The sequence below is a fragment of the Nomascus leucogenys genome, chromosome 11 (assembly GCF_006542625.1).
Source record: "Nomascus leucogenys isolate Asia chromosome 11, Asia_NLE_v1, whole genome shotgun sequence".
Taxonomy (NCBI): domain Eukaryota; kingdom Metazoa; phylum Chordata; class Mammalia; order Primates; family Hylobatidae; genus Nomascus; species Nomascus leucogenys.
The window spans coordinates 53,309,418-53,334,920 of NC_044391.1; the positions used below are offsets into that span (position 1 = coordinate 53,309,418).

Below are 25,503 nucleotides of genomic sequence, written 5' to 3' on the forward strand. Positions count from 1 at the left end.
CTTTCTCCCACTTTTTGATGGGGTTGCCTTTTGCTTGTAAATTTGTTTAAGTTCTTTGTAGATTCTGGATATTAGCCCTTTGTCAGATGGATAGATTACAAAAATTTTTCTCCCATTCTGTAGATTGCCTGTTCACTCTGATGATAGTTTCTTTTGCTGTGCAGAAGCTCTTTAGTTTAATTAGATCCCATTTGTCAATTTTGGCTTTTGTTGTAATTGCTTTTGGTGTTCTAGTCATGAAGTCTTTGCCCATGCCTATGTCCTGAATGGTATTGCGTAGGTTTTCTTCTAGGGTTTTTATGGTTTTAGGTCTTTCAATTAAGTCTTTAATCCATCTTGAGTTAATTTTTGTATAAGGTGTAAGGAAGGGGTCCAGTTTCAGTTTTCTGCATATGGCTAGCCAGTTTTCCCAACATCATTTATTAAACAGGGAATCTTTCCCCATTGCTTGTTTTTGCCAGGTTTGTCAAAGATCAGATGGTTGTAGATATGTGGTGTTATTTCTGAGGCCTCTGTTCTGTTCCATTGGCCTATATATCTGTTTTGCTACCAGTACCATGCTGTGTTGGTTACTGTAGCCTTGTAGTATAGTTTGAAGTCAGGTAGCATGATGCCTTCAGCTTTGTTCTTTTTGCTTAGGATTGTCTTGGCTATACAGGCCCTTTTTTGATTCCATATGAAATTTAAAGTAGTTTTCTCCAATTCTGTGAAGAAAGTCAATGGTAGCTTGATGGAGATAGCACTGAATCTATAAATTACTTTGGGCAGTATGGCCATTTTCACAATATTGATTCTTCCTATCCATGAGCGTGGAATGTTTTTCCATTTGTTTGTGTCCACTCTTATTTCCTTGAAAAGTGGTTTGTAGTTCTCTTTGAAAAGGTCCTTCACATCCTTTGTAAGTTGTAGTCCAAGGTATTTTATTCTCTTCGTAGCAATTGTGAATGGGAGTTTACTCATGATTTGGCTCTCTGTTTATTACTGGTGTATAGGAATGCTTGTGATTTTTGCACATTGATTTTGTATCCTGAGACTTTGCTGAAGTTGCTTATCAGTTTAAGGAGATTTGGGGCTGAGATGATGGAGTTTTCTAAATATACAATCATGTCATCTGCAAACAAAGACAATTTGATTTCCTCTTTTCCTATTTGAATATCTCCATTTATTTAAATCTTCCTTTTTTAAGCAATTTTTAATATTTTTAATATTTTTCTTTTTAGCATTAGGTATATCTCCTAATGCTGTCCCTCCCCCCTCCCCACACGCCACAACAGTCTCCGGAGTGTAATGTTTCCCTTCCTGTGTCCACGTGTTCTCAGTTTATGTGCATAAACGTGTTAATAGTAGCTTTGAATGATCCTTTGTATTTCAGTGGTGTCAGTTGTAATATCTCCTGTTTTGTTTATTAGTGAAATTATTTGGATTTTCTCTCTCATTTTCTCAGTTAATCTTGCTAATAGTCCATCAATTTTACTTACCTTATCAAAGAACCTGCTTTTTGTTTCATTTATCTTCTGTATTGTTGTTGTTGTTGTTGCTGTTTCAATTTCCTTTAGTTCTGTTCTAATCTTGGATACTTCTTTCTTCTACTGGGTTTGGGTTTGGTTTGTTCTTGTTTCTCTAGTTCCTTGAGGTGTGACCTTAGAATGTCAGTTTGTGCTCTTTTAGTCTTTTTGATATCAGCATTTAGGGCTATGAATCTTCCTCCTAGCACCACCTTTGCTTTATCCCAGGGGTTTGATAGTTGTGTCATTACTATCATTCAGTTCAAAGAATTTTTTAATTTCCATCTTGATTTCGTTCTTGAACCAATGCTCGTTCAGGAGCAAGTTATTTAATTTCCATGTATTTGCATGGTTTTGATGGTTCCTTTTGGAGTTGATTTCCAGTTTTATTCCACTGTGGTCTGAGAGAGTGCTTGATATAATTTCGATTTTCTTAAATTTATTGAGGCTCATTTTATGGCCTATCCTAAGGTCAACCTTGGAGAAACTTCCACGCACTGTTGAATAGAATGTGTATTCTGCAGTTGTTGCATGAAATGTTCTGTATATATCGGTTAAGTCCATTTGTTCCAAGTTATAGTTTAAATCCATTGTTTCTTTGTTGACTTTCTGTCTTGATGACCTGTCTAGTGCTGTCAGTAGAGTATTGAAGTCCCCCACTCTTATTGTGTTGCTGTCTCTCATTTCTTAGGTCTATTAGTAATTGTTTTATAAATTTGGAAGCTCCAGTGTTAGGTGCATATATGTTTAGGATAGTAATATTTTCCTGTTGGACATGGCCTTTTACCATTATGTAATGTCCCTCTTTGTCTCTTTTAACTGCTGTTGTTTTAAAGTTTGTTTTGTCTGATATAACAATAGCCACCCCTGCTCACTTTTGGTGTCTATTTGCATGAAATACTTTATTCCACCCCTTTAAGTTTATGTGAGTCCTTATGTGTTATGTGAGTCTCCTGAAGGCAGCAGATAGTTGGTTGGGGTGAGTTCTTATCCATTCTGCGGTTCTATTTCTTTTAGATGGAGCATTTAGGCCATTTACATTCAATGTTATAATTGAAATGTGAGGTATCATTGCATTCATCATGCTCTTTGTTGCCTCTGTATTTTGGTTTTTTTGTTTGTTTTGCTTTTTAACTTGTATTTTTGTTTTATAGATCCTGTGTGATTTATGCTTTAAAGAGGTTCTGTTTTGATGTGTTGCATTTCCAGGATTTGTTTCAAGATTTAGAGCTCCTTTTAGCAGTTCTTGTAGTGGTGGCTTGGTAGTGGTGAATTCTCCCAGCACTTATTTGTCTGAAAAAAGACTATATCTTTCCTTCATATATGATGCTTTGTTTCACTGGATACAAAATCCTTGGCTGATAATGTTTTGTTTGAGGAGACTGAAGATAGGGCCCCAATCCCTTCTGACTTGTAGGGTTTCTGCTGAGAAATCTGCTGTTAATCTGATAGGTTTCCCTTTACAGGTTACCTGGTGCTTCTGTCTCACAGCTCTTAAGATTCTTTCCTTCATCTTAACTTTGGATAACCTGACAATGTACCTAAACAATGATCGTTTTGTGATGAATTTCCCAGGTGTTCTTTGTGCTTCTTGTATTTGAATGTATAGGTCTCTCACAAGGCCAGAGAAGTTTTCCTCGATTATTTCCCCCAAATATGTCTTACAAGCTTTTAGAATTCTCTTCTTCCTCAGGAACACTGATTACTCTTAGTTTTGGTCACTTAACATTAATCCCAGATTTCTTGGAAGCTTTGATCATATTTTCATATTCTTTTTTCTTTGTCTTTGTTGGACTGGGTTAATTTGAAGACCCTGTCTTCAAGCTCTGAATTTCTTTTTTTTTTCCCCCTTTTTTTTTTTATTAATTTTTTTTGCACACAAAAACAATAAACATTTTCTAAAAATACATACAAACAAAAAGATGCGTATCAAACATATTAGGAAGGTTACACATGGGAAGTCGGGGAATAGAAATGGGGGGTGGGAGTTAAAATAAATGAGAGAGGGACTTTATATGGATCAGTGATAATAACTCAATCCTCTATTTGACAAAGAAGAGGGAGAAGGAAGAGGAAGAAAAAGAAAGTGGGATAAAGGATCAGAAAGGGAGGAAAATAGAAAAAATTAGAGTATGACTCCAGGGTAGACCTGTTTTGTTGTCACTGAGTTGGTTGGTTGGTTTGTCTGTTGTATTTTTCATGTTTCGCCAAGTTGGCCAGACTGGTCTCGAACTCCTAGCCTGAAGTGATCAACCCACCTCGCCCCCCAGAGTGCTGGGACCACAGGCGTGAGCCACCACGTCCAGCCCCCACATTGCTTCTGGCCTCCGTGGTAGACCTCCCAGATGGAGTGGCCGGGCAGAGGCGCTCCTCACTTCTTCCCAGACACGGGGCGGCCGGGCAGAGGCACTCCTCACTTCCCAGACGGGGCGGCCAGGCAGAGACGCTCCTCACTTCTTCCCAGACGATAGGTGGCTGGGCAGAGGCGCTCCTCACTTCCCAGACGATGGGTGGCCGGGCAGAGGCGCTCCTCACTTCCCAGATGATGGGTGGCCGGGCAGAGGCGCTCCTCACTTCCCAGACGGGGCGGCCGGGCAGAGGCGCTCCTCACTTCCCAGACGGGGCGGCCGGGCCGAGGCGCTCCTCACTTCCCAGATGGGGGGCCGGGCAGAGGCGCTCCTCACTTCCCAGACGATAGGTGGCCGGGCAGAGGCGCTCCTCACTTCCCAGACAATGGGTGGCCGGGCAGAGGCGCTCCTCCCTTCCCAGACGATGGGTGGCCGGGCAGAGGCTCTCCTCATTTCCCAGATGGGGTGGCCGGGCAGAGGCGCTCCTCACTTCTTCCCAGACGGGGCGGCCGGGCAGAGGCGCTCCTCACTTCCCAGATGGGGCGGCCGGGCAGAGGCGCTCCTCACTTCCCAGACGATGGGTGGCCGGCAGAGGCTCTCCTCACTTCCCAGATGGGGCTGCCGGGCAGAGGCGCTCCTCACTTCTTCCCGGAGGGGCGGCCGGGCAGAGGCGCTCCTCACTTCTTCCCGGACGGGGCGGCCGGGCAGAGGCGCTCCTCACTTCTTCCCGGACGGGGCGGCCGGGCAGAGGCGCTCCTCACTTCTTCCCGGACGGGGCGCCGGGCAGAGGCGCTCCTCACTTCTTCCGACGGGGGCCGGCAGAGGCGTCCTCACTTCCCGGATGGGTGGCCGGGCAGAGGCGCTCCTCACTTCCCAGACGGTGGGTGGTCGGGCAGAGGCGCTCCTCACTTCCCAGACGTGGGTGGCGGGCAGAGGGCTCCTCACTTCCCAGACGGTGGGTGGTCGGGCAGAGGTGCTCCTCACTTCCCAGACGGTGGGTGGTCGGGCAGAGGTGCTCCTCACTTCCCAGACGATGGGTGGCCGGGCAGAGGTGCTCCTCACTTCCCAGGCGGGGCGGCCGGGCAGAGGCGCTCCTCACTTCCCAGACGATGGGTGGCCGGGCAGAGGCGCTCCTCACTTCCCAGACGATGGGTGGCCGGGCAGAGGCGCTCCTCGCTTCCCAGACGATGGGTGGCGGGCAGAGGCCCTCCTCACTTCCCAGATGGGGTGGCCGGGCAGAGGCGCTCCTCATTTCCCAGATGATGGGTGGCCGGGCAGAGGCGCTCCTCACTTCCCAGACGGGGTGGCGGGCAGAGGCGCTCCTCACTTCCCAGATGATGGGTGGCGGGCAGAGGCGCCCCTCACCTCTTCCCAGACGGGGCTGCCAGGCAGAGACGCTCCTCACTTCTTCCCAGACGGGGCGGCCGGGCAGAGGTGCTCCTCACTTCTTCCCGGACGGGGTGGCTGGGCAGAGGCGCTCCTCACTTCCCAGACGATGTGTGGCCGGGCAGAGGCGCTCCTCACTTCCCAGACGATGGGTGGCCGGGCAGAGGCGCTCCTCACTTCCCAGATGGGGAGGCCGGCAGAGTGGCGGCCGGGCAGAGATGCTCCCCACCTCCCAGACGGGGCGGTGGCCGGGCAGGGGCTGCAATCCCAGCACCCTGGTAGGCCAAGGCAGGCGGCTGGGAGGCGGAGGCTGCCGCGAGCCCAGACCACGCCACCGCACTCCAGCCCGGGCAACACTGAGCACCGGGTGAGCGAGACTCCGTCTGCAGTCCCAGTACCTCGGGAGGCTGAGGCGGGCAGAGCACTCGGCGTCAGGAGCTGGCGACCAGCGTGGCCAACAAGGCGAACGCGCGCCTGCAGCCAAAGGAGAAAAAGCAGGCAGCGGTGGCGCGCGCCGGCAGTCCCAGGCAGTCCGCGGCGCGGGCAGCAGCGAGCCGAGTAGATTGCAGCCTGGGCCACAGAGGGAAAGAGAGAGAGAGAGGAAGGAAGGAAGGAAGGAAGGAAGGAAGGAAGGAAGGAAGGAAGGAAGGAAGGAAGGAAGGAAGGAAGGCAGGCAGGCAGGCAGGCAGGCAGGCAGGCAGGCAGGCAGGCAGGCAGGCCAAGCTCTGAATTTCTTTCTTCTACTTGTTCAATTCTATTGCTGAGACTTTCCAGAGCATTCTGCATTTCTAAAAGTGTGTCCAAAGTTTCCTGAATTTTTTATTCCTTTTTCTTTAAGCTCTCCATTTCCTTGAATATTTCTCCCTTCACTTCTTGTATCATTTTTTGGATTTCCTTGCACTGGGCTTTGCCTTTCTCTGGTGCCTCCCTGAGTAGCTTAATAACTAACCTCCTGAATTCTTTTTCAGGTAAATCAGGGATTTCTTCTAGGTTTGAATCCATTGCTGGTGAACTAGTGTGATTTTTTTGTGGGTGTTAAAGAGCTTTTGTTTTGTCATATTACCAGGGTTAGTTTTCTGGTTCCTTCTCATTTGGGTAGGCTCTGTCAAAGAGAAGGTCTAGGGCTGAAGGCCATTGTTCAGATTCCTTTGTCCCACAGGGTGTTCCCTTGATGTAGTACCCTCCCCCTTTTCTTATGGATGTGGCTTCCTGTAAGCCAAACTGCTGTGATTGTTGTCTCTCTTCTGGGTCTAGCCACCCAGTGAGTCTACCCAGCTCCATGCTGGTACTGGGGGTTGCCTGCACAGAATCCTGTGATGTGAACCGTCAGTGGGTCTCTCAACTGTGGATACCAGCGCCTGTTCCAGTGGAGGTGGCACGGGGGTGCAATGGACTCCATGAGGGTTCTTAGCTTTGGTGGTTGAATGCTCTATTTTTGTGCTGGCTGGCCTCCTGCCAGGAGGTGGCACTTTCCAGAGAGCATCAGTTGTGGTAGTATGGAGAAGAACTTGTGGTGAGCGGGGCCCTAGAACTCCCAAGATTGTATGCCCTTTTTGTTCAGATACCAGGGTGGGTAGGGAAGGAACATCAGGTCGGGGCAGGGATAGGCATGTCTGAGCTCAGACTCTCCTTAGGCAGGTCTTGCTGTGACTGTTGTGGGAGATGAGGGTGAGATTCCCAGGTCACTGGAGTTGTGTACCTAGGAGGATTATGGCTGCCTCTGGGGAGTCATGCAGGTTGTCAGGGAAGTGGGGGAAAGCCAGCAGTCACAGGCCTCACCCAGCTCCCATACAAACCGAAGGGCCAGTCTCACTCCCACCATGCCCCCCACCACAGCCACAAGTCTGTTTCCAGGTGGTGGGTGAGACAGGCTTGAAAACTTGCCCAGGCTACCCGCCTCCCAGCTGTGAAAGAAAAGAGCTTGTTTCTTCCCCTCTGTGGATTCTGCACACAGCATTTGCACCCTCTCCCAAGTTCTGGCCAGGAGGCTTCATGCCCCATTGAAATTGTTACAAAGTTCAGCTAGAGATGTCCTTCTCCCTGTGGAGTTTTACCCGCTGCTCCTCTGGCTGCCCTCGCAATGGATCCCTGTGGTGACAGGAATGGGCTGCTTGGGGACCCAGCGAGCTCCCTGGGCCTTTCTGCTGCTTCCTCTACCCCTGTATTTCGCTCGGCTCTCTAAATTAACTCAGCTCCAGGTAAGATTGGAAACTTCCACAAACAGACCTTCAGTTTCTCCAGTGGGGGGGTGAGTTTGGGAGAGGAGGGTCTCCCTTTCCCACTTCTGCAGTTGGGCACTCACAGTATTTGGGGTGTCTCCTGGGTACTGTAGGAGTAGTCACTTCCTTCAGAGGGTCTGTGGGTCCTCTCGGTATTGCTGGTTTGTCCCTGCTGTCCATCTGGAGCTAAAATTCGAGCACTGCCTTTATTAAAAAGAAAAAGATCTAACCAGGACTGTCCCCAGAAAATTAGGCCGTATGGGTCCCACATATATGATAAAAGAAGAATAGGGAGAGGACAGCATTGACCACTGAATGAATTATTTCCAATTTTCATCATAACAACAGCTCAATAAGTGTCCTACAATGAGATCAATACACATTTCTTTACATTTAATGTAAATACCAACAGTGGTCACCTATCAACATCATGGAAGAGCACACTTCACAGGTTTCATAATCAAATTTTAAAATAATAACATGTAATAAAAACAAATCACTAAAATACAAAAATGTAATGTATTTATTTACTAAATGGTTAGCTATAAAGATACAATTTTTGCCTTGGAGTTTAAAGCAGTTTCATTTTTTGCCATAGTAACATTTTCTGATAATATGCTAGAATCACAGTCTTCCCTGTCTTATCTGGATTAAAGGGATTGTCTACATTTTATATGTTTGTTAACTTGAGAACCAAATGTTTTTTTCTTCATGATGATGGAAGCTCTGTAATATAAAATGTCACTGTGCTCATATATTTGAATAATACCGATCACGGTTTTCAAAGTCTCTATGAGCATATCTTGCATAAGTCTTGTTATGTGGGATCCTTCCAAAAGGTTCATGGTCATTGAAACAAGATTCAAAAACTTCATCAACAGCCTTTTTAGCTACTTCTTTGCTGATATTCCTAACAGCCAGAATAGAAAGAGTGGCTCTGTCTCGCACACAAGTCTAAAAAGAAGGAAAAGTATGAGGCTCTAATTTTATATAAACATTTAATCATGAAATAATACATTTTATCTAATGTCTGAATTAAAATTAATTTCCTTATATTATTTTACTAATTTCTGTCATTCCAAAGAAGAAAACAAAATGAACAAAGATCCATAACACTTAAGGAGTATTTTTAGCTCAACCTAAAATTATTTAGGCATAAGTAAGACCTTCTCTGTTTTCTCATCTTTCCCACTGATATAAGCAGATGTCATTCTCAGAAATTCTTGGCAGTGTCTGCCAAACAATATCTCCCAATTTGCAAAATCGCCAAAAAAAAAAAAAGTCTATAAGGTCCTGATTGACTTTTTGGTAAAATTTAATTAAATTTAAAATATACTTCACTTCTGTACCTCTCTTTCTTTTCAGTTGACCAATGCTGGATAACTTTTCCTTTGAGAAGGGTAAGTCCTCTCTGGAGGCAACAGGAAACCATACACATATCCACCCAAACTTGGAAAGTACCTTAATTTTTTAGGGGGGTGGAAATTAAATAACTTTTTTTTTCCTGATTGTTCTTTATACAGATATTAAAGTTCTAAGATAATAATTTACGTAATGTTTCATAGTAATAGGCTAGAATTTCTCAATACTCTAATTTAAATATTTAAGAAATATAAGGCCCTGCCATTCCAATTCTTGGAGAGCTTTTAATCGATTTATTTCTCCCCAGGCCCAATCTAAAACTCAAAAGAATGGCATTTGACCTTTTCCTAAAAATAATCAAACACTGGTTTGGATGGCTGTGCATCCTGACAACCATCCGTTTTCTCTGCATGTTCCCAGTTTTTCATTGGCCTGGTCAGTGTGCTCAAGCTGGAGAGACTCACTAACATTGGAATATAGTGTTTCTTAACCTGAATTTTACTAAACGCTGATTTTAAAAAATAAATCCCAGGCATAAAGGAACAAGAAAAGGAAGAACCATGTGAAGCCAAAACAACAGTTGCTAAAAAGAGAGGAAATTTCTCCCCTCCAGGGAAAAAAGGTACAAAAATTTGTCTCCTGAAGCCACAGGGTTGGGAGACACAAGTGTAGACCACAGATTTACTTCTTTTCAGACATAATAAATTTCTGTTAAAATAAAGATATGACTATGCAATTTTACAATCAGTAACTGTACTTGCTGTTTCTATTTCCTGTGTACATGCTATACAAAAGCAGGGACTCCATTCTCTAAGACTCTTCTCCCTCAGCCAGATTCCGACTACCTCCACATATTTTCTGTCCTATTGCTATTTCTATTTGTTTTCTGCTGCTGCTACCCAATGGTAAAAAGAGGAAAACTTCTCTTTCAAAGACTGTGTGCATCACAAACCTACCACAAAGATAGAAGGTGAATTTAAAAAAAAATCATGCTCTACTTCTTTACTATATCAACTGATTTTTTTTAATTGGAAAAGAATATAAAATTAGCATATTTTTCTAAAAACAAAGTATATGTAACAGTTTTTTTTTAAGGAATTTTTCAAACTCTATTGACAAGAGCAGATACCCATGAGCTATGCCAGCACATGCTTTAACCACATTATCCTCTTCTCTAGGGGTGTGCTGATGTGTACCCTGCTTCCACCCTCTCCACTGACAGCAGAACACACAGAATTCACCAGAGAAGCAGGGACTCAAGGGCACAGAAAACATGCAGCACAAGACAAGTCACTGGCATATCACTAAGCTGACCTGGCACAGGCTGAACACCTCACTGTCCAGAGTAACCACCCTTTCCAGGCAGGAGGCTTTTCTTCACCCTCCCATTCACTAAGTTCACAATTTCTGAGTAGCTCACTGTGACTTTCCACCCCCCGCCCTCCAGAATTGAACTACTCTCTTCTCCAGAAAACCAAGGGCCTTCCTGTTGTCCTAAGCCTATCTTTTTTCATCTAGTTGGAACTGATATCCTGATGCTCACATACTTCACCAACTGACTCAGCAGGCTCTTACTATAGAAAATGACTGACCAGCCTTTCTCCTAAACGCGGACACAGGCCCAGGCAGAACTGCTCACATTCATTATCAATCCATGAGTCCTATACTTCCTCTCCCCATGTCCACCTAATACAGATCTCAAAGCCTTTCTAACAGGATAATCTTGCCTTATAGCTCTCTTTTGTTTTTTGTTTTTGTTTTGTTTACACAAATCCCTCTCAGCTAAGCTCATCATACTCAAGTCTGTGCTAAGCCAAAGGTTTTCTATCACATTATATAGCCTTTACAGGTATACTGAGACATAGCCATAACTTGTGCAGCAACACACTCTCTGTTCTGAAAGGGATTACATTTTTTGTCTCCAGAATGCTATGGCAGATTCAAAATAGAAGTCAAGAATTGTTAGAATAACAGTAAGACATGCTGTGATTTCACTTCCATTCCTTATCCACCCCCATCGAAAAGTATCCCAGGTGCAAGATCTTAGCTCCTTTCTTTTTTTTTTGAGATGGAGTCTCGCTCTGCGGCCCAAGCTAGAGTGCAGTGACATGATCTCGGCTCACTGCAACCTCCATCTCCCAGGTTCAAGCAATTCTCCTGCCTCAGCCTCCTGAGTAGTTGGGACTACACGTGTGCGCCACCATGCCCAGCTAATTTTTTTGTATTTTTAGTAAACACAGGGTTTCACCATGTTGACCACGCTGGTCTCTATCTCCTGACCTCGTGATCCACCCGCCTCAGCCTCCCAAACTGCTAGGAGACACGAGCCACCGCGCCAGGCCTCCTTTGATTATTAAAATATCTCACACACTCATTGAGTCACATAGCTTGCCCATAATTATAAAGTAGAACTAAATGCCATCTCCTTTGTTTAAATGGTACATACTTTGTATTCTTTTCACACAGGAAGTTCTTTCAAATTTCAAATACTGAATGTACTTTTCATTTCTTTATTCATTATTTCCACTCGTAACACTCTGGAGGGGAGGTGATTTCATGTTAGTTTTTACCTGGTGGTGTTGTTTTAATCCAAAATGTAACCTGAACATTTCATTAATAAGTGAGCAGTCTCCACTAAGGTTAGCAGCTCGAACCTATCACACAGAAGACAAATAAAAAGAAATAAATGCTCATGCTCTATATATCTTTATGATATCAACCAATTTTTAAAAATTAGAAAAGAATATAAAATTAGCATCTTTGTCTGAGAAAAGAGTATTTGTAAGACTTCTTCTTAAAGGACTTTATAAACTCTATTGACGAGAGCAAATATCTGTGAGCTATGCTAGACAATGCCAAATACACTGGAGAGATGGGGAAAACTTCAATCACCTACCAAAGTAAATTTTCTAAACTTATGCTATAGCTTTACGGACAGAACTAATTTCTTTTGGAACCAAAAGTCAGAGAGCTAGACCTCAGAGTTAAACTACACACTCTACAAGATACAAATACTTGTAGAAATTGCCAAAAGTACTTCAAGAAAGCATTCTTGAAATAAACTGAGTTTCAATGTGAGCTTAAAACTGAATGCATTAATATCTGAGACCTTCCTTCCTTCCTTCCTTCCTTCCTTCCTCCCTCCTTCCTTCCTTCCTTTCCTCTGTGGCCCAGGCTGCAGTAAACTCGGCTCGCTGCAGACTCCCTGCGTCCGGCTCCCGTGATTCTCCTGCCCTGGCCTGCAGGCTGCCTGGGATTGCCGCGGCGCGCCACCACCCCTCCCTGGTTTTTCTCCTTTGGCTGGAGGCGCGGTTTCGCCATCTCGGCCAGGCTGGTCTCCAGCTCCTGACCTCCAGTGCTCTGCCCGCCTCGGCCTCCCAAGGTGCTGGGACTGCAGACGGAGGCTCGCTCATTCGGTGCTCGGTGTTGCCCCAGCTGGACTGCAGTGGCGTGGTCTTGGCTCGCTGCAGCCTCCGCCTCCCAGCCGCCTGCCTTGGCCTCCCAGGGTGCTGGGATTGCAGCCTCTGCCCAGCCACCGCCCTGTCTGGGAGGTGGGGAGCGTCTCTGCCTGGCCGCCCATCGTCTGGGTTATGAGGAGCTCCTCTGCCCGGCCGCCCCATCTGGGAGGTGAGGAGCGCCTCTGCCCGGCCGCCACCCCGTCTAGGAAGTGAGGAACGTCTCTGCCCGGACACCCATCGTCTGGGATGTGAGGAGCGACTCTGCCCGGCCGCCCCGTCTGAGAAGTGAGGAGCCCTCTGCGCGGCCCCCCGTCTGGAAAGTGAGGAGCGCCTCTGCGCGGCCGCCCCGTCTGGGAAGCGAGGAGTGCCTCTGCGCGGCCGCCCCGTCTGGGAAGTGAGGGGCGCCTCTGCCCGGCCGCCCCTTCTGGGATGTGAGGGGCGCCTCTGCCCGGCCACCCCGTCTGGGAAGTGAGGGGCGCCTCTGACCGGCCGCCCCTTCTGGGAAGTGAGGAGCGCCTCTGCCCGCCGCCCCTTCTGGGATGTGAGGAGCGCCTCGGCCTGGCCACCCATCGTCTGGGATGTGAGGAGCCCCTCTGCCCCGCCGCCACCCCATCTAGGAAGTGAGGAGCGTCTCTGCCCGGCCGCCCCGTCTGGGAAGTGAGGAGCGCCTCTGCCTGGCCGCCCCGTCTGGGATGTGGGGAGCGCCTCTGCCCGGCCGCCCCGTCTGGGAGGTCTACCACAGAGGCCAGAAGCAATGTGGGGGCCGGATGTGGTGGCTCACGCCTGTAGTCCCAGTACTCTGGGAGGCTGAGGCGGGTTGATCACTTGAGGCTAGGAGCTCGAGACCAGCCTGGCCAACATGGCGAAACATATGAAAAATACAACTGTCAAACCAACCAACGAACCAAGCGACAACAAAACAGGTCTACCCTTAAGTCATACTCTAATTTTTTCTATTTTCCTCCCTTTCTGATCCTTTATCCCACTTTCTTTTTCTTCCTCTTCCTTCTCCTTCTTCTTTGTCAAACAGAGGATTGAGTTATTATCATTGATCCATACAAAGTCCCTCTCTCATTTATTTTAATTCCCACCCCCCATTTCTATTCCCCGTCTTCCCATGTGCAACCTTCCTAATATGTTTGATATGCATCTTTTTGTTCGTATGTACTTTTAGAAAATGTTTATTGTTTTGTGTGCAAAAAAAAATAAAATAAAATTTAAAAAAAAAAATATCTGAGACACTTTGAGAATATGCCCCTCCCAACCCTAGCCCGAATCTCTCTTGGAGCTTCCCTCAAACCTGTATAAGTTCATGACCTTCCTCTAGGGACTTGATTGTCCTATGAAAAATGGAGCAATACAAAACACATAGAATCAAGAACATTCCAAACTGGTCATGCTATGAGCATGACAGCCTGAAATTAGGACATATTTTCAGATTTACTATACTTTAACGAATGAAAAAGTCTTAGAACTACCCACATAGATTCTACAAGCAGCCTGACCACATTTTTGCTAATTCATTGCTAACAGAATGGCCCACTTCTTGTTCCTTCTACAATATTATGGCCTCATTCCTCTGAGGAGCTCAAAGTACTTAACAAACTAAGTAGCTAAAAGGCATTAATTCTCACAGTACCCAAGAGAGAGACCTATTTAAAAACTCAGGTTTCAGTCTATTCTCTAAATAATGAGAATTATAATTAGATGCAGGGAGCTACATATTAATTTCAAGAGAAAGGGAAAATAATCTAAGTTATAAAGTATAGGCTTGAGATTGAGATTATTTTAATCAACTCTTCAAATAATGACATCCAAGTATATGCATATGCAGAATATGCTCTCTCTAGGAGCATATTCCAAGAGCGATCCAACGTGCTTCGTAATAAATATCTTTTTACGTTGTATTTTTGAAACAAGCATGTTTTACTCTAGGGCGAGCAAGGAGCTCTATGGAAGGCAGCCGGGCAAGCTAGTTAGAAACACTGGTTGTAATCCTGCCTCTGCCACTTACTTACTAACTTTGGAATCTAAACAACTGTCTCACTTTCCACATACGTAAAACAGGGACTATAATAGTATAATATCTATCTCAGTGGGTTATTGTGAAGATTAAATAAGAATCTGTGCAAACAGAACAGTGTTTGGAACATAACCCTCAGTAAATGTTAATTATTATTTTTTTCACATTATAAAACGTATTCCATAGGAAAAAATTAATAGCTTATTAAAGTCAGTCATCACTATTATTAGGACTTACAGGATATAGTTAAGAGAATTCTAAAAATACACTTTAAATTTCTCTAGCTGTATATTAAAAATGGTATTCAATGTTAGTTAAAAACAGAAATTCAAGACTAAGGTAGAACTATGACAGTAGGAAAAGGAATACATTTAAATAAATTACACTTGAATAAAATATTGAAGCATAGAGTGTTCTGGAAAAAAATACAATAAAACTCACCTCTGAGCACGCCAAATGTCTGATGTTGGTGAACCAGTTGACATGGGCACGACAATGATCAAATGCATGAATGAGCTCGTGTGTGACCACTCTGTTCATATGGGCCTGATTATGGATATTATTCTGGCACAAAACTATCTAGGAGACACCGAAATAAAAGAAGTTCAGTGATTTCTAAAATCTCCTTTCATAGACTCGATCTTCTCTCCCACATGACCTCACCTCTCCCCAACAAGCTCACTTGCCTGAAATATCTCTACCCACTCTTCTCCATTGGTCGCACATCTACCCACGGGACAAGTCCCAGTCCTAAGTGTACATGCTCCAATTGCCTCGCCCAGTGACTAACTTCTCCCTTCTCCTCTCTCTGGACTACAGCAGTACTTAGATTAAGGACACATATTTAGGCACCATCCTCACTGGGCTGATCGTACTAGTCTGTCTCGGACTCCACAGCATTATGGTTAAGAGAGTGGGCTTTGGAATGAAGCATACAGATTCAAATTCCAGCTCCAGCCCTTACTAACTCAGGGATCTTGGGCAAGTTTCTTAATCTCTCTGTACCTCAGTTTCCTCAACTATAAAAAGGAGATAATTAGGGTACCTACCTCATAGAACTGTGAGAATTAAATGAGAATATATGTAAAATACTTCTTATCAAGTTTCTGAATGAGCACTGAATGAACAAGGAATGACCACCACTGTCCTCATTTTACTAGAATGAGGGAAAATGCCAGGGAAAACTCCTCAGAAAGACCTTCAGAAAGAAGTGCAAAAAGCCAACAGCACACTGAGCAGGACCCTATAAGAATAAGAAAGACACAAGGGATCCTAATAATAATAGCTGCCATTGATTGTGTACTACTGCCAGACACTGGGATATGTGCCAGATATTTATATACATTCATTCAACATCCATTGATTCAACTAATACTTACTTATTGAGACCTAATAATAGATTATAATCTACTGATGGAGATAGAAATTAACCAAATATTTACCAAAATGTTTACATACATGCAATGACAGTTGTCATGAAGAAAAACCCAGGTTGTCATGAGCATATACAATGAGGTTGGGTGCAGTGGCTCATGCCTGTAATCCCAGTACTTTCAGAGGCTGAGGCAGGCAGATTGCTTGAGCCTAGGAGTTTGGGACCAGCCTGGGCAATAGAGCAAAACCGCATCTCTACAAAAAAATAAAAATAAAAATCAGCCAGGCATGGTGGCACATGCCTATAGTCCCAGCTACTTGCGAGGCTGAGGTAGGAGGATCACTTGAGCCCAGAAGGTTGGTGTTGCAGTGAGCCAGGAACACGCCACTGAACTCCAGCCTGGGCAAGAAAGGGAGACCCTGTCTCAAAAAAAAAAAAGAAAAGAAAAGAAAAGAAAAAGAAAGAATACCTGACCTAGTCTGGAAGTGGGGAAAGGTTTCTCTGTGGAAGGAATGGTTAAACTGGTATCTAATGGATGAATGGAAGTGAAATTTTAGGTGCGTCGGGGAAGGGAGTATTCTAGGCAGAGAGAAAAACCTATGCAAAGCATAGAGGGAGGGTTGACGGAAGAAAATGCTTGAGAAGCTAAAAGGAGAGCCCTAGAGTTGAAGCACAGCAGTGGGGTGGTAGGCAACAGATACGGCTGGTGAGGTCGGGGGGCCAAATCCCTGAAGACCTTGCCTTTACCCTAAGAGCAATGGGAAGCTCTCAGGATAAAGGGAATGTTGAAACAGAAAACTGCTTTTGTTTTATTTTGCTTTTATCCTTTTAATTATAGTTGGAAGAATAGGCAGGAGATGACCAAAACTGGATGCAGAGAAATTAGCTGAAGGCTAATATTCTAGGCAAGAGAGAACAGCACTTCAGCTAGAATGGTGGAAGCTGAAAGAGTCATTTAGGAGGTAAATTAGATAAAATTTGGTGATAGAATATGGGGAAGGAATCAGGGGTATCAAAGATGATCCATAAATTTCTGGCTTGGCTAATAGGATCGATGGTAGCACCATCCACTGAGATATGCAAAACTAAAAGACTGGGTTGGGTGGGGATGGGGGATGGTAAAAATCACGAATTTGGACTTAACACATTTCAAGTCTAAAGTGTCTTTAAGACACTTAAGTAGGCGGGGAGCAGTGGCTCTCGTTTATAATCCCAACACTTTGGGAGGCTGAGGTGGAAGAATCACTTGAGGCCAGGAGTTTAAGAGCAGCCTGGGCAACATAGTGAGACCTCATCTCTACAAAAAATTTTAAAAGTTAGCCGGGTCCAGTGATGCACTCCTGTAGTCCCAACTACTCAGGAGGCTGAGATGGGGGATCACTTGAGCCCAAGAGTTCAAGGCTGTAGTGAGCCATGATTGCGCCACTGCACTCCAGCCTAGGCGACAGAGCAAGACCCTGTCCCAAAAAAATTTTTTTTCATTAAAAATATAAATAAATAAATAAAAAGATGCTCAAGTAGAGGTGTTAAATGGGCACTTGGATATATGGAATGTGGAGTTCTTAAAAGTGAGCTTTGACCCCAGAAAATTGATGAGACCTCCTTGGCAGAGTGCAGAGTAAGAAAAAAAGGGGCTCTATGACCAAGGATTGAGGGACTTCGACATTTAAATGCTAGTAGAGGAAGGTAAGCTAGCAAAGGAGCAACCAGAAGAGTGCTGTATACTAGAAACCAAAGAAAGTGTTTGGCATAACAGCTGAAGTCAAGTGTATACAAACTATATGACCCAGTAATTCTGCTCTTGAGCATATACCTTAGAGAAACTCTTGCACATAGCGAAGGTCAAGAATATTCATAGCAGCATTGTTCATAATAACAAAGTTGGAAACAATCAATATTAAACTGTAGTATAAACACACAACAGAATAAATACTATATAATAGGGAAACTAAATAAACCAGAGAGGTACACACAACAACAAGAAAGAATCTCACAAATGCTGCAGGTGGAAAGTAAGTTGGAGACTATATACTATACAATTTCATAATACTACAAAATGCTACATAAAACTCAAAGTATAACATGTATAAAGCTCAAAAGCAGGCAACTAAATAACACACTGTTGGATTGTATATGTAGATGGTAAAGCCATTCAGAAAAGCAGGGAATGGTTACCACAAAAGTCAGGATAAGGAAGGGAAGAGGACCTGATTCAAGAGGACCACACAGGCTTCTGAAGTCCTAGTAATGTTCTTTTTCTCTAGTCTGGGTGGTGGTTATATAGGTGTGCACTTTATTATTACTGAAAGTGTACATATAGGTTTTTTACTCTTCTGTATGAATGAGATACTTCATAATAAAAATTTCCATTTAAAAAAATAGGCCAGGCATGGTGGCTCACATCTGTAATCCTAGCAGTTTGGGAGGCCAAGGTGGGTGGATCACCTGAGGTCAGGGGTTCAAGACCAGCCTGGCCAATATGGAGAAACCCTGTCTCTACTACAAATACAAAAATTAGCTAGGCATGGTGGCACATGCCTGCAATCCCAGCTATTCAGGAGGCTGAGGCAGGAGAATCACTTGAACCCAGGAGGCAGAGGTTGCAGTGAGCCCATATTGCACCACTGCATTCCAGCCTGGGCGACAGAGTAAGACTCTGTCTCAAAAATAATAATAATTTTAAAAATAATAATAAAATAAAAGGAGAGGGTGCCCAACTGTGTTCAACACTACTGAGAATTAGGATGAAAGTTCAAGATGTGCACTCTGTTTAACCCTGGGGGGACCAAGAAGGGGGTGAATTTATCCAGAGCCATTTTAAGAGCTATAGGTATTGTGATTACCAGTTTACAAATGAGGAAACTGAGAAGAAAAATAACTTGCCCAAGCCCCACAGATAATAAGCAGGGAAACTAGGATTTGAACTCAAGTCTGACTCCAAAATCTAGACTTCTTATCCTTGTTCTATATTGCCACTTCACATGATTACTGTAAAAATGCTATAAATAACCTAAATACATATAGAATTCTCCAGCAGGAAACAGTTAAGTGTAGTTACGTATGAATTATACATTCAAGTGGGAAACAGTTACTTATAACACCATCATTTACCCTCATCACGTGACATTATCTACCGCCTCCAAGACTCTGTCGAAACCCTCTGATGACTTAAAACTAATAATAAAATGTATTGAATGCTTACTATGGGCCAGGCACTAAGATAAGCAACTCTATAAGAGATATCTCATTTAATTTTCATAATCATTCCATAAAATAGATACAGTCGTTGCCCATATTGTACAGATTAGAAAACTCCCCTAATAAAAAATTTTCACAGGCAGTATCACTTCTCACCACATAAAGGTAAAAACCCTTTCATTTAGCATTCAAAGCCTCCCACCATAGGGCTTACATTTCTTTCCAATCCTATTTTCCCTCATTCCCCACATGTTCCTGCCCTCCAGATAAACTAGACAATATGCCATTCCCTACACATGCCATGCAGTTTCCCAGCATGCACTTTTGCTCATGCTGCCCCTGCTCTGCCCCTGCTCTGCCCCTAAGGAGGCTTTATATCCTCTAGTTGAATCTGTTGGCATCTTTCAATCAATCACATCACTGTTCCACTGTGGTAACCAAGCTCATCTAAAATGGTTTAGCTTGCCTCATTTTATAATTATCTGTGTTCAGGTCTTATCTTTCCTGTAAGGCTGTAAACTCCTTAAGACATTTTAAGAGAAAACTCCTTAGATTAAGGATAACTAATTCACTTTTTTAGTCTTACATAAAGTCTACCAAACAGAATGCCGAGCATGTGGAAGATGCCCAAAAAATATACAGAGAGAGGATTAAAAGGAAGGGAACAATTTGGCAATAATGCCTACCTGAGATGTTGAAGCATCAAAACCTCCACTGACATTTCCATTACAGTCTTCGCAAGAAAAGTGTCTATCTTTGTTAACAGCACTAAAAGGCAAGAATAGATTAAAGAGACAACGTTCAGAAACAGTGTGTATGTGGCAACAGCCCTGGGCCAGGACTCAGGAGACCCTCCACCATATAGTAAATCCCCTCTACTACTAACACATAGGAAACCTTGGGAAAGAAACAACATCTTCAGGACTCTTATCTCACCCGTAAAATAAGGAGGTTGTATGCAAAATCCATTCTAGTTCAAATTCTATAGATATGATTCCATAAAACATTTGTTCGCCAAGTGCGGTGGCTCACACCTATAATCCCAGCACTTTGGGAGGCCAAGGCGGGTGGATCACCTGAGGTCAGGAGTTCAAGACCAGCCTGACCAACATGGAGAACCCCTGTCTCTACTAAAAATACAAAATTAGCCGGGGTGGTGGTGGGCGCCTGTACTCCCAGCTACTCAGGAGGCTGAAGCAGGAGAATCGCTTGAACCCAGGAGGCGGAGATTGCAGTGAGCCGAGATCGCGCCATTGCACTCCAGCCTGGGCAAAAAAAAAAAAGAGCAAAACTCTATCTCAAAAAAAAAAAAAAAAAAAATTTGTTCAACTGATTATGGCCATATTGCAAGTATGCTGGAGTTCCTGCCCTTGGGCCAGAATGTTAAGAACTGGATGTCAGAAGTCACTTCCTTTAAACCCCTCAAAGTTATACAACATCTGCAAGGTTCCTACATAACAAGCCGAGATTTCTTTTCCATTAAAAACAGTGCTCAGGCTGGTGTAGCAGAAAGGCCAGGCTTGGTAATTACTTACAAGAAAATTTTGAGTACTGTGTTTACTAATCACCCAAGGTGAATGGTAAGAGCTAGAAAATGAGCTGGGCTGGCGCAGTGGCTCACACCTGTAATCCCAGCACTTTGGGAGGCCGAGGTGGGTGCATCACTTGAGGACAGGAGTTTGAGACCAGTCTGGTCAACATGGTGAGACCCCATTTCTACTAAAAATATAAAAATTAGCCGGGCATGGTGGCATGTGCCTGTAAACCCAGCTACTTGTGAGACTGAGGCAGAAGAATTGCTTGAACCTGGGAGACGGAGGTTGCAGTGAGCCGAGACAGCGCCACTGTACTCCCGCCTCAACAAGAGCGAGACTGTCTAAAAAAAAAAACCATGAGTTAGGGCAGAAGATGTCCAAAGAGAACAAGGCCTGCCTGGAGACAATGCAGCCAATTACCTCTATTTACCCTACAGAAAAGACTTCGTGACCTCAGAGAAATCCTAAGCAGTTCTCTTAAGAAGAGAACTTGGTGCCGGGCGCGGTGGCTCACGCTTGTAATCCCAGCACTTTGGGAGGCCGAGGCGGGCGGATCACGAGGTCAGGAGATCGAGACCACGGTGAAACCCCGTCTCTACTAAAAATACAAAAAATTAGCCGGGCGTGGTGGCGGGCGCCTGTAGTCCCAGCTACTCGGAGAGGCTGAGGCAGGAGAATGGCGTGAACCCGGGAGGCGGAGCTAGCAGTGAGCCGAGATTGCGCCACTGCACTCCAGCCTGGGTGACAGAGCGAGACTCCGTCTCAAAAAAAAAGAAGAGAACTTGGTTTTTGTTTTCAGCAGCCAGACCTCAGAGCAGCACTTCAAAAAGAGTTACTTACCAACCTGAGTGTTTCATAGCATCAAGCAGAAGTTTGACATACGGATCTAAAAAAAGATATTGATTTAATTAAGTAAGCTAATTGGAAAAGTAGCATCAATTAAACTACCCAAATAGCAGTGTAAGATATTATCAAAAAGTAACTCACAGGCCAGATGCAGTGGCTCATGCCTATAATCCCAGCCCTTTAGGAGGTTGAGGCAGGTGGATCATTTGAGGCCAGGAGTTCAAGCCTAGCCTGACCAACATAGTAAACCCCGTCTCTACTAAAAATACAAAACTTAGCTGGGCATGGTGGCACACGCCTGTAGTCCCAGCTTGAACCCAGGAGACAGACGTTACAGTGAGCTGAGATCACACCACTGCACTCCAGCCTGGATGATAGAGTGACTCTGTCTCAAAAAAAAAGTAATGTTATCTTAAAATTGGTAAAAATTGACATGAGAGGCCAAGCTTAAATCAACATCAAAGCAAGTTTGTACTGAAATAAAACACTAATCCAAATACCAAGATGGTACTACTAAGCATCTTAGACAATATCAACTATGCTTTTAAAGTTCATTTTTAGTTAAATGATCAAACACATTGTATTATGGTATATACTAAAAGACTGAGGGAATCTAGGGCCACATTCTTAGAAGTGAACAACAGCACAGTACCTAGATTTGAGGAAGCCAGTAGCCATACTGTTCTGTCCCGGTCAGATCATACTGGCAACACCATGTCCCATGCTGAGTACTACCACATTCTAAACAGGACCTGCCACTGAAGCTCCTCCCCAGGGGATGGTGACTAGGTTACTACAGGACTATTTCCAGTAAGAAGCAAGAAAGGATTTGGAGGGTTGGAAAGGAGACAGAAGACTTAACTAGGACCATAGTACCTTCAAGTATTGAAGGGGTGCCATGTGGGACTAGATTCAGTTAATATTTCTTCAAAGGGCAGAACAAGAACCAAAGTATGGAAGTTACATGTGGCAGATTTCAGCTCAGTATGAGAAAGGATTTTTCTCCAACAATTAAAGCTGATGAAACAATAGACAGTAGATTGAAAAAGCCTCAAGGAACAGGTAACTGTGTTCCAGGAGACGTCTGTAGAGTATCTGGCCAGAAATAGCACAGAGGTTTCCCTGTAAGGGGACAGGGAGGCCTAGACGATTCCTGAGGGCCCTTCCACATCTAAGACTCTATGGGCCCGTGACTACTACAGGAAAGTACAAGGAACGCAAATGCCTCTGATACTAACTTTTCACATAGGTGTCTTGTCTGAGAATATAAATGCACAGCCAATTATATGATGTAACCCAAAAAAAGTGAAAAAGAAACTAAGATTTAAAAAAATTGTTGAAGGAAAAAATAGGTGAGAAAAAGAAATGTGAGATGAGAAAGTCAGGTATAGGTTACTGCTTTACCAACCTGCCCCTTGCAAAAGTGTTCACAGTAGAATAATTATTGTTAACAATAAGTATTATTAATTGAGTGAATACCAGGTAGCAGGCACCATATTAGGCACATTATTATGCATGCAACTAGGAGAATTTTACAGAGTTAAAACAGTTTCAAAAGTCTGTAGTCCTTGTACTTAAAAAAAAAAAATGCAGGCAGCACCATGGTTTAGTACTTCAAAAAGGACCTGCAGCAATATTTAGAAAAAAAATTGCTTTGGTGAAAAAAAAAAAAAAAAGAGTCACCCATGAGGCCTGGTTTCCACCACCACGCCCCACCCAGGGATAGGATTTTAAAGCTTCAGGTTGACACTTTAATATCACCAACAGGCCCTCCCAGCCACCCTGCCCTTGGAAGATCAAGGTCCATTGATTCCTACTGGGGCTCATGTTCAGCACCCTGCCTTCCTCACATCCTATCTGTTTCCAGTCTTCCACCACTGTGTGGCCTTTCCACTGTAAAAACAGCTACCATTTATTCAGCTCAGCTCCTGATATGCTGGCACTTTACATTCATAAAATCAATACTTTTTTTTTTTAGACAGGGTCTCGCTCTGTTGCCCAGGCTGGAGTGCAGTGATGCAATCATAGCTCACTGCAGCCTCAGCCTCCTGGGTTCAAGCAAATCTCCTGCCTCTGCCTCCTACATAGCTGGGACTGCAGGCATGAGCCACCACATCCAGCTAATTTTTTTATTTTTTGTAGAGACAGGGTCTCCCTATATTACCCAGGCTGGTCTCAAACATCTGGGGTCAAGCGATCCCCCTGCCTTGGCTCCCCAAAGTGCTGAGATTACAGGCATGAGCCACTGTACCCAGCCCCATAAAATCTATTCTTCACAACAACCCTAAAAGAGGTATTTTTCCCCTTCTCTTTTTTTATAATAAGGATAGTGAGGATCAGAGAAGTTAAGTCACTCTTCACACCTGAGGAAAGGGATCCGCATTTGAACCCACATCTAACTCTGCAGCCTCATACTCTTTCCACTCTATTCCACTTTGAAGCACCTTCAAGGCAGGGTGCTAACTCATCTTTCTACTTCCCCCACCAGAACCTGGGAGGCACTCAATACATATTTGTACAGTAAATACAATATCATCATTCTCTCCCCTTTTACCCTTGACTCCCCTTCCTCCTCCTACCTCCCTGAGTCTCTACGAGCAGGTAATCCCAAGAAGGTTGGAAAATCTTTCGGTGGTTGACTTTTGAACTATGACTGACTGACTGACCAGCTGTGAAATAGTGACCTTGCTTTGGGACAAGTACGTTTAAGACTAATTTTCTAAATGTATCTGAAAGTAAACTTAAGAAGTCTATGTCAATGTAAAGGAATTAAGAAATCTTCTCTAGTGCAATGTCTCTGGGACGGGAGAGAAATTTGTCAATGGGCAGTTGCGTCCCTGTTTAACCCACAGCAGTTCTTAACCTTTGTGGGGTCGTGGGCCTCTTTGAGAATATGATGAAGCTATTTACTCTCTCCCCCCCACCAAAAAAATATGCACTTAGGGCCGGGCGTGGTGGCTCACGCCTGTAATCCCAGCACTTTGGGAGGCCGAGGCGGGCAGATCACGAGGTCAGGAGATCAAGACCATCCTGGCTAACACGGTGAAAACCCGTTTCTACTAAAAATACAAAAAATTAGCAGGGCATGGTGGCGAGCACCTGTAGTCCCAGCTACTCGGGAGGCTGAGGCAGGAGAACAGCGTGAACCCAGTAGGCGGAGCTTGCAGTGAGCAGAGATCGCGCCACTGCACCCCAGCCTGGGCGACAGAGCGAGACTCCGTCTCAAAAAAAAAAAAAAATGCACTTAGGGGCACATACACACACACGATTTCACAGACCATTTCAGGGATTTCTACGCTCTGAAGCCCATTCATGCATGAAGGCTAAGAACCGCTTCCAAGGAAGGGTAGGTTTGCAAAACTGTTTTTACATTTTTACAGCCTTTGTATGCCTTAATTACATTTTTACATTTTTACAGCCTTTGTGTGCCTTAATTAACCTGGCTGGCACTTTAAATCTCGGCCTCACCCTTACCCTGAAGTCAGTGTGGCTGCATAACTTATGTAAGAAATCGGAGGATCTGTCACAACAGTGAGTGACAAAAAAGGGCAGACAAATTCATTCCACAAGCCAAAAACAGCGACGAAAGGGGTCTCAGCGCCACCTCTAGTGGGGAAACTGAGCCCCAGGCTCCCAACCCAGCCCCCATGATGCCCAGTATGCCTAGACTCTGTGCTGAACCTAGTTCATTCAGCCCTGAGGCTGAACCTGCAGCCCCTGGCCAGGTGTTGCCCAGTCCCCACCCGGTCTCAGACCCATTCTGCCGAACCCCAGCCTCCAGGTCATAGCTCCTACTTGTCTCCAGCGTCTTCAGGAGCCTAAGCTGGCACTTCTGGTTGCTGGTGAAGAAGCTGAAGAAGAACCCTTGCTGGGGATTCCCCTGGGCCAGACGCTCGGGGAAGACCTGGCAAGAGACGTGTTGCTGCTGCAGCTGCTCCCCTGCCGCGGGGCCCCGCCCGCGCTCGTCCGGAGCTCCCGCCATACCGCCTGCAGACCTCGCCGCTGCTTCCTCCTGGCTTGGGCGGCCGGAGCGAGACCGGGAAAGGTAACCTCCCTCCCGCCAACCCGACCGCCCAGGCCCTCCCTCCACAGGGAAGAAGGGCAGCCTGGCTGGGCTGAAGACGTTAGGCGGGAGTGGGCTTTGAACCTGACGGGGAGAGCGGGAGGCGGGGCGAGAGGCGAGGGGCGGGGCGAGGGGCGGGGTGAGGGCATGGGGCGGGGCGAGGGGCGGGGCGCGGGGCCCGATGC

General features: G+C 44.9%; 1 protein-coding gene across 3 annotated transcripts; it reads right to left on the minus strand.

Annotated features, from left to right (window-relative positions):
* Positions 1-7,830: 7,830 nt before the first annotated feature.
* ATP23 (ATP23 metallopeptidase and ATP synthase assembly factor homolog) lies at positions 7,831-25,429 on the minus strand. 3 transcript variants are annotated; one of them, XM_003252400.3, is made up of 6 exons: positions 25,051-25,429; positions 21,250-21,295; positions 19,561-19,642; positions 14,743-14,880; positions 11,391-11,474; positions 7,831-8,412 (listed from the first exon to the last, which is right to left on the minus strand). In XM_003252400.3, exons 1-6 carry the CDS (start codon positions 25,235-25,237, stop codon positions 8,209-8,211), a joined length of 741 nt encoding a protein of 246 aa, XP_003252448.3. In that variant the 5' UTR covers positions 25,238-25,429; the 3' UTR covers positions 7,831-8,208. The 3 variants fall into 3 exon arrangements, with proteins under 3 accessions (XP_003252448.3, XP_030678182.1, XP_030678183.1); XM_030822322.1 differs by having other exon boundaries at positions 7,959-8,412; positions 25,011-25,372; XM_030822323.1 differs by lacking the exon at positions 21,250-21,295 and having other exon boundaries at positions 7,959-8,412; positions 25,051-25,398.
* Positions 25,430-25,503: the final 74 nt, after the last annotated feature.